Source organism: Physcomitrium patens, chromosome 11 (genome assembly GCF_059467195.1).
Source record: "Physcomitrium patens ecotype Gransden chromosome 11, ASM5946719v1, whole genome shotgun sequence".
In the NCBI taxonomy this organism is placed as follows: Eukaryota; Viridiplantae; Streptophyta; class Bryopsida; order Funariales; family Funariaceae; genus Physcomitrium; species Physcomitrium patens.
Genome location: NC_143420.1, coordinates 15,251,742 through 15,260,258, shown reverse-complemented (window position 1 = coordinate 15,260,258; position 8,517 = coordinate 15,251,742). Strand labels below are relative to the sequence as shown.

The 8,517-nt window shown below is 43.3% G+C and overlaps 2 protein-coding genes across 3 annotated transcripts; one reads left to right on the top strand and one right to left on the bottom strand.

Annotated features, from left to right (window-relative positions):
• Window positions 1-1,153: 1,153 nt before the first annotated feature.
• Window positions 1,154-4,573, bottom strand: LOC112288892 (SUN domain-containing protein 2). The gene is made up of 3 exons (XM_024533601.3): window positions 3,241-4,573; window positions 2,331-2,915; window positions 1,154-2,018 (listed from the first exon to the last, which is right to left on the bottom strand). Exons 1-3 carry the CDS (start codon window positions 3,826-3,828, stop codon window positions 1,722-1,724), a joined length of 1,470 nt encoding a protein of 489 aa, XP_024389369.1. The 5' UTR covers window positions 3,829-4,573; the 3' UTR covers window positions 1,154-1,721.
• Window positions 4,574-5,574: 1,001 nt separating this feature from the next.
• Window positions 5,575-7,817, top strand: LOC112288274 (gamma carbonic anhydrase 2, mitochondrial). 2 transcript variants are annotated; one of them, XM_024532303.3, is made up of 6 exons: window positions 5,575-5,740; window positions 5,884-5,925; window positions 6,093-6,236; window positions 6,809-6,934; window positions 7,144-7,295; window positions 7,461-7,817. In XM_024532303.3, exons 1-6 carry the CDS (start codon window positions 5,626-5,628, stop codon window positions 7,728-7,730), a joined length of 849 nt encoding a protein of 282 aa, XP_024388071.1. In that variant the 5' UTR covers window positions 5,575-5,625; the 3' UTR covers window positions 7,731-7,817. The 2 variants fall into 2 exon arrangements, with proteins under 2 accessions (XP_024388071.1, XP_024388072.1); XM_024532304.3 differs by lacking the exon at window positions 5,884-5,925.
• The last annotated feature ends 700 nt before the right edge of the window (window positions 7,818-8,517 follow it).

The following is an 8,517-nucleotide window of genomic DNA, read 5'->3' as shown; positions in this document are numbered from 1 at the left end:
AATAGTGATAGTGATTAGTATCAGTTTTTGCGGTTTAGTACTAGTTTTGACTTGCAATTGAGAAGGTATTATTGTGTTTAAGATGGTAGCAAAGGAGTGTTTAATTGCAGAAGATAACCAGCAATCAATCGTCTCCCTATACCACCAACAGAAAGTTGGCACTGTGTTCTACTCTGTGTGCAGTAATGGCTTTTTTTTGGATTTCACAAGTTGATTGCAAGTACCCACTAATTAATAATTGCATTGAAGTGGTGTACAGAAAGCATTAGGAATCAAAGGCAAACACAAGATGGCAACGACTAGGAGGCCATGGAGTCAATCACGCAACTGTTTAACAATCAATCACGTAGATACTGGAATAGAAAAATCACATAACTTCCGTAATCCACAACACATGGTACAAGATTTTGAAATGCAACCAAAGTTGTAGCAACCACGCCATACGTGTTGTTACGCTTGGAAGAAATATCAGACACAAGAAATCCATCAACAATAGGATCACGAGGTCAGTGGTCAGCAGTGGCTTGGATGCGAATCAAATGGCCTGCATGGTAAAGACAAAGACGGAGGCAAGACAGAGAAGATGTGTGAATAACTGGGCTGCACAAAACCAAGTACAGCACAAACTCAAAGATGAGAAGGGTAGGAGGAGAAGGCCGCATAGGCATGAAAGACTGCCCAGACCAGACACAGCACTAACTCAGAAAGACGGGAAGGCCGCGAAGGCAAGTAGGCAGCAAAGACAATCTAGAATGAAAGGCACAACACCACACAAATAAGAAAGCAAGTACAGCACACACCGCGAGCGCTGCATAGGTGAGGAGCCAAAGAAAAGAGCGTTTAAGTTCACAACTCACCAAAGCCAAGAACGATGAGACCGCTAAGGCAATCCCAATTGAAAGTAGCAGAACACATTTTTATCAATACATTATCCAGGCAAAGCAAAATGACAAGAACCAAAGCAACCACAAACAAACCTTGGCAAGGTCATTACAAAGAGGAACCCCGCCAAATCAAGATGGAGCGCAATGGAGCAGAGCAAATCGGCACCTGGAGGTCTGAACACAAATGGCGAAAGTAGGATCAAATTGAAATATTATTGCAAGACCCATGATAGATTTTTAACCGCATTTAACGCCCACTTGAATGCAAGTTTAAAAAGTGAATTGCTGCACATCATAAAAAACCACCCACAAAGTAAAGTTACTTATATGGAGCACAGTTTGAGAGGATGACATCCCATAGATTGAGACAACTGAGTCTTCCAAGTAGGTTTTTACAGGTTCGCACTGATTCTCAGAACAATCCTCCCCTACCTGGAAATTGTATCACATTTATTCACTCTGAATCTCCAGAACTACTCTTCATTTAGCTCTGTCTCAACCAAAACTGCACTAACCATATCGTACACCATCAGCATAGATTGTCTCACGCTTTCTACAAATCCTCAAGTACATTAGCAACGAGTCACATCTTAGACAGCTTGCATAAGCAATGAGTTCAGGCACGATTGGCATGGCGGCCACCATGCTTCCGATAGCTCAACTAGGTCGACGATGTAGAAACCTCATTCCTCTACTGCCGCAAATGCTACCTTTCCTGAAAAAGAAAAATGCTAAGATGAAAACTATCTCCACCATCTGCCACTTTTTTCAACTTGAAGTACATTTTCACAGATGAGAATTAATAGATACAAATGTTGAAACTCTCCATGAACTTCTTCATAGAGTTGCCTGGGGGTCTACACCGTGAACTCGAATTCGGTAGATGCAAGTGTGCAGAGGACTTCCGTGATTGGACAATACTTGAAGTCGGACCATATTTATCGGTTCGTCACCAACATCATCTTTGGAAAGCTGAAACGTCTGAACATTGCTAGGACCATCTGAGTTGTAGATGAATTGCCCCAGCAACTTGTGTTCTGGTGAAGGTTGAGCAATTCCATCAGTTGGTCGCATTTCTCGCCAACCATACAGTTGAAACTCTTTAGGTGCGCTCGACAAATCATAAGCAACACTCTGTCGTACACATAGTCATTGTCAGTATGTGAAAAGCCAACTCCACGATTTTACTTAAAAAGTAAACCAGCAGATAATTGTTGAAATATTAAATGACTACAATGACGTCAGAACTCATGCATTAGAGGAAGCCTCAGTAATAATGCACTCCGGCACTGATTGATATTTCCGCATCATGTTCAACCCACGGGTAAGACTTAAATAGATCACAATATACATGACCCCACAGTGACGAAATAAAGTCTGGTTACTGTCAACATACTTGGCTTCATTGTGATAGAAAGTAGGGGAGACAGGGGATTGATATATTACCTTAGCCACATGCTCAAGAGTAACGGCATCAGGACGAATGGCTGTCCGAAGAGAAATCTCCAAAAAGACGTTACTTCCCCTCAGAGGCAGGCATTCTCCTGGTTGACCAAAACTGGGTTGAAGTACCTTCTGCGCTAGTGGATGCTTCCTCGTACCACCTGGAACGATGTGACCAAACATCAAGCTGGACCACTGCTGACCTCGCCCTAGAAACACTCCCTCGGAATGATCCACAACCCGTCCACCCCCACTAGCCAGAGCGTAATCCGTACGCCCGATACCATCGGCAGCATGCTTTTCAAGCTCACTCATAACTATTTTCCGTGCAACTGATCGGACGTCTTCAAGACTAAACGATTTGCTGGTACTCTCGGAGGCGCGCTGTTCCACAACATTCTTAACAAGCTCCATGACTTCATGACGATTCAACGGAACTCCACTCTCATAAAGCTGGTCAACTTGAGCCCTCAGACCCCTTACTCCAGATGCGACTTCCGCCACTTGAGTATCAAGCTTCTGCGCAAATTCGTTCCGTACTTCATTTGTTTCTTTCTCGATCTTCATATCAAGAACCTCCAGTTGTACCTGCAAGTATGTGAAAGACATGAAACTGAATATCAAATATCCGCCCTAATTTCAGCAGAACAATATCGAAACCATCAGCTAGATAACATTACAACTACATACATTAAATTGGAACGAAATGTCGAATCAAACTGTGAAAAAATCATGAGAAATTAAATAACTCCCCGTATCAACATGTAAGATTCTACAATGCTTCAACAGTTTGAGCACAGTGATATTAAACCTTGGAGGTAGCCAAAATGGCTTCAATTTGAGTGTATAGATTCCAATTCAGGGAAAAATTAAATTCCTTCTTTAAAAACGCACACTGAGAGTAAAGACTAACCTGCATCCATTTCGTTGTCTTGGTCACAAAATCCTCCAATTTCTCAACTTCAATAGAGGAGACATCCCGCTGCAGCACTGCTGGCTTGGAAGTAAAATGCGAGTATGTTCCCCATAGCCCAAAGATAATGAGGATGAACAAAAAAGGTAGGGAAATCAAATGTCCCATCGCATCCCATATCGTATTTTTCTCTTCCGTAACCTTCGAATGCGCCATCCTCGTTGTCCTATGTTTCGGGGGCGATGCCTTGCCAGCTGCAACATCAGCCGTATGCGAAGACATCTTTTTCGTCGGTGTCGCGGCAGGAGTAACATATTCATGATGCACAGCAGCAGGTCCATCCTCCTCCGCAATAGTCTGATCCCTCGAGAATGCATACTCTTCCAACGCCGTTTTCTGCTCTCGACCTCGCCTTGCCCGAGTCCCAGCTGTTGCATTTGCGGTGGCCAAAAGAGGCGCTTCGGCGCCCTCTGGCGTGCCTTTCGACAACGTGGTCCTCCTTCGGGGCTTGGCGATGACTCTTTCAGGCGCCACACCACCGGTAAGTGCAGTGCCGGTGGCAGTTGATGGGGCTGTTGCAGCAGACATTTTGGGCCCTGATACTCTCGACACAACCCTCTCAATGTTCTCTCCAAATCTTCAAATATGGTTCGGCAAAAGATTGACGACCTCAACCACAACAAAACGTGAGGAAAAGATGAATAACTCAACTATGTCCGAAAATGCTCACTACCTATTTTGATTCATTTCAGAGGCTCTAACCACTCAACATCTCCCCAGCGCACTCGATCGCCTCCCATAGCATACAACCACAAACAAAACCGCCACAGCTACACAAAACAACCGATTCTTCCAATTTAGGAGGTCATCCGCAGCAGCAGCACGCTGAGATATTAAGTCACGATAGTTATTAGCCACGATAAACCAAAACCAATCAAATGCAATCAATCCGCGTCAAAAAACTCCTCTAAACGGCACCACATCATCATGTAGCCTGTGTGTTGAATCCGGTAATACCACCTCCGAGCTCACACACGAAACCCTAAAGCCATACCCCGCAGCGTCACACAAAACCTCCACCCACCTCCTACACCTCCGTCACGCTCGCCCAAACTATCTCCCTCCAAATCCCGCGCGCACAAAACGATATTAAACTCAAATTCCACCAATCAACCCCGACCTCCAGTTCTTTGAATTCACCGCCAACTTACGTCCCTTCCTCATCCGTAGCCAAACATAAAAACACGCCAAATCGTCGGAGCAAACACGAATAAAAACCCGTGCGCACCACTTGTCGGGGACAAGCGAAGCGACGGAGCACGGCGAAGTTTGTTCACAGGGTTTGTTTGGATCGGCGATGAGTCCCGCGACAAGCAAGGCTCTCGAGGGAGGGACGGACGGAGACGACGAACTACCGACGAACGAACGAAATTCACGGATAGACCGACGGAGCCGGCGATAAAGACGACGAGTATGAAGCTCATGACGTGGCTAGTACCGTTGGAATCCGATGGGGTTTGAAGCACGCGACTTTTCACACCTGGCTAAACCTCTGTCCCAGTTCGGGCTTGGATTACGTTTGTGGATGAACAGTTCGTCTGGAACAGGGCTTCTTCATTCATCCATACATCCATCGTTTTACGTCCATGTGCTTTATTATTGACTACTCTTTTTCTCTTGTCCCACGTTTTTCTTATTGAAGGTGTGTGTGTGTGTTTTTTTTTTTTTTTTTTTTTTTTTTCACAATGATTAGGTTTGGTGGATTCATTTAGTATGAATTTGGGTTTATTTAAAATTCCCCTCAATTAATTCCAAGTTCTCTCTTGTTTATCTTTTTTCAATGCATTCTAACTTGATGCTCATCTTTCATTCATTTGCATACCAGATGTAAGTGTTCCACCACAAAGTAGCAACATGCTATTGTTATTATGTAGCAATCTAACGATCTTGAATCTAAGTACCTAGTGTTGTTTGTTTTAATAATTAATACTTTTTGTTGTCGACAACAGATGGTATTAGGTATGGGGGAAAATAACTGTATTAACATTACATTTACTGAGCAGTAATTGGATCACATCGTTTGATCGAGAGCGTCCAATCTGTAATTTCATCCGAGGGACACACGTGCACGTGCCACGGTGGCCATCAGGAACTGAGATTGGGAGCTGATTGGGAAAGACGGCAGGGGTTACGATTGGGCAGGACCCCTCCTGTGCTTCCACGGAGGTTCCACCTCATCGCACATGTGGCCTAGGAGACGAAATTAGGGCTTGGAGCTCAGTCTCTGTTGTTCCTTTGTATCAGTTTTGTTGTCGTTTTTGTTGTTTTTGTTTTCCTCTTGAGGAGGACTCATTGCTCTGCGGGAAGGGCTACCAGAATTGCATCATGGGGACACTGGGCAGAGTGGTGTTCTCGCTGGGCAAGGCTGCCCGCTCTACCGGCCAAGCCCTCGATCGACTTGGCTCCCGCTTGCAAGGCGGCTACGTGTTCAAAGACGAAGGTAAAGCTTCGGGTAGCTCCTACTGTGGGTTGGAGATTGGAATTGCTAGAGTGAGAGGCGTTTGTTTTAACACATTTTTCTCGTTGGGTTCGAATCTGTTCATATTAACGCATGATCCTGTTTCCTTTTTCGATTTCGCAAAGATTGGGTGAGGGCTGATGTGTACCAGGCGGGGAGCGAATTTCGTGGGGAGTCCAGTTTACCTTTTTTTTTTTTTGAATTCTGGATTTTCGTTTGAATTAGGTTACTAGTTTCTGAAAGTGGTTTCAGTTCAGAACTCCGACTCGAAGTACATCGAAGTTGATCTATACGTTCTGCAATGCATTTATTTTGCTCCAATTATGATCTGCAGTTTCCAAGCATCAAACTATATTGGGCATATTTAACAAGAAGCCTGTCATTGAGGAGTCTGCATTTGTGGCTCCCGGTGCTTCTGTTGTTGGAGAAGTGCAAATTGGGGAGAATTCTTCAATCTGGTACGGGTGCGTTCTACGAGGTAAGGCGCATATTCGTCCAGTCTCTATACTTTTCCAAACCTATTCTTCATGTACTCGATAAACCCATTTTCTGTCATGTCGTTCATCTCAGTACCAGCGTCTCTGTGCTATAATACCCCTGGTATTTACAATGTGCATATTCCTCGAATGATGATTTTAGTTGGAATATTCAGATCTCAAAATTAAAACTGCAAACCGTATGTGAACTTAATTTGACGTGATTGAGCTGGTAGCGGATCTAAACGATCACTTCAAACTGCTTTCGAATTAGACTCAGTATATTTCTACAGTCTAGAATTCATCCCACTTTAACTTTTCAATGTCCGATCCCTCCAGTCGGGCATCTGGTAGTCTAGATGCAACATAATTCTGATTTCATTGTTTGAAGTAATCAGTACATTTGCCGCGTAGAGCTCTATTTCAAGAAGAGGACAGTAGGATGATGAAGGTTTTTAATTAAACGGGGACGAAGATGGGCACCGTATTGCAATTCCAGGGTCCAGTTTTGATGTCTTCTTGCGTGTCAGCTTTTCGCGCCTTATTCTCATATGGAGATGTGACCGCGTGGCAGGTGATGTTCATCAGATCAAAGTGGGTGCTGAGTCAAATATTCAAGACAACACTGTGGTTAATGTGCCGAAAACCAATGTGAGCAGCAGTATTGAGCCTACCATCATTGGCAACAGAGTCACTATCGGTAAGTCTATCATACAGAGGCTCATGTGCTAGTTATGCTTGCATGTAGCTGTGCACCGCCCATTAGTGTGACGTTATTCCTTAAGTCTGTTCTTATTATGAAGTGAAAGTACGTTTTTTCATTATTATTAATCTACGCTGCTATAGTTCTGAGCTGGACTTGACTGTTTGTAATCATACGCTTATCTCGTTGGGTGAGCTGGCTTGCAGGACACAATTCAGTGCTTCATGCGTGCACTGTAGAGGACGAGTCTTTTGTTGGCATGGGCTCCACCATTCTGGACGGAGCCGTCGTGGAGAAGGGCGCTATGGTGGCTGCTGGTTCTGTAGTCGCAGAAAAAACTCGCGTTCCTTCTGGCCAGGTCAGTTAAGCTCCTCTGACACCTCCTGACCTATTGTACTTTTAAAACTTATGCTTCAATAAATGACTTAGTGAAGGAATGACCTAGAATTCTACTTGTCAGAAGATGTTGAAGTCTTTGCAATTCTGTGTAACCTCGTGTATGTGGACCGGTTGATGATTTCAGATTTGGGCGGGTAGCCCTGCCAAATTTTTGAGGGATCTCACAGCCGAAGAGCGGTCATCCCTTACAGTAAATGCCAGTATTTATACAGATTTGGCGGAGGTTCATGCTTTTGAGAATCGGAAGACAGCTGGGGACATTGAGGCTGACAAGGCTCTGAGGAGGAAGTGGGAAATTCAGTCTGATGACTATGACTCTCACTTGGGTATTGTCCGCTCCAAGAAGCCGGACATTGCGTTTCCCAACAATATGATTTCAAAGGGTGCTCATTAACTCGTGTTAGTTTTCATTGTTTTATTTGTTCTCTCATTGAGTGGAAGTGTTTTGTGGTCATTAATAAAACTTGGACCCATACGTTAACCTCCTCGTTTATCGATGGTCTTGGCTTGATGGAGTTAGTTACTTTCAGGGCTTCACACTGTTCTATCTGTTTCTGAAGTGGTTTGTCCATCTTATCAAAGTTATCCAACTCATAAAAGTTATTTGCATATCAAATGAACGGGATTATGGGGTGCTCTTCAGCTCCTTATCAGTATGTATTTGATACTCAGGAATTTAGGAGAAAAGTCATTCACTGTCTTCTGTTAATTATTTTATTTCACTTGTTTTTCGTTTTGTTTTTTGAACTGGATGGATAAGGGTTAGTTAAGGTAGCGCAATAATAGTTGTATCGAATCTTAGTGTGCTGTGCATCGAAATCAATGCACACGCATTGATTTTATCAACACAAGCCAATTTGTATGCGATGGACGCAACAAAATTTGGCAGGAAAGAAATCAAATATCGTTTCAGGTGACATTTGAAGATTTTGGATGGAGTTTTGTACTTTATATCTTATTCTACAATGTTGTTTAAAAATACTGTTGTTACATTGTAATGTATTAGAATATAAATTAGTTTTCTATGTAGTATAAGAATATCTCTGGTACTTTATATTATACAATGATGGCTTACACTTGTGTCTACTTGTAAATAATACAATGATAACTACTGAGTACACTGAAGTTGAGTACATACATACATTCATATACACATACATATATCACTGATTTGTGAAGAA

What these genes read in the sequence shown, in the direction of transcription:
- LOC112288274 (XM_024532303.3), top strand. Translation starts at nt 5,626, where the DNA reads ATGGGGACACTGGGCAGAGTGGTGTTCTCGCTGGGCAAGGCTGCCCGC. An exon ending in CTACGTGTTCAAAGACGAAG is followed by an intron (nt 5,741 to 5,883) that starts GTAAAGCTTCGG and finishes GATTTCGCAAAG; the next exon opens with ATTGGGTGAGGGCTGATGTG. An exon ending in CTCGCGTTCCTTCTGGCCAG is followed by an intron (nt 7,296 to 7,460) that starts GTCAGTTAAGCT and finishes TGATGATTTCAG; the next exon opens with ATTTGGGCGGGTAGCCCTGC.
- LOC112288892 (XM_024533601.3), bottom strand. Translation starts at nt 3,828, where the DNA reads ATGTCTGCTGCAACAGCCCCATCAACTGCCACCGGCACTGCACTTACC. An exon ending in AGACAACGAAATGGATGCAG is followed by an intron (nt 2,916 to 3,240) that starts GTTAGTCTTTAC and finishes ACATACTTGCAG; the next exon opens with GTACAACTGGAGGTTCTTGA. An exon ending in CTCTTGAGCATGTGGCTAAG is followed by an intron (nt 2,019 to 2,330) that starts GTAATATATCAA and finishes TGTGTACGACAG; the next exon opens with AGTGTTGCTTATGATTTGTC.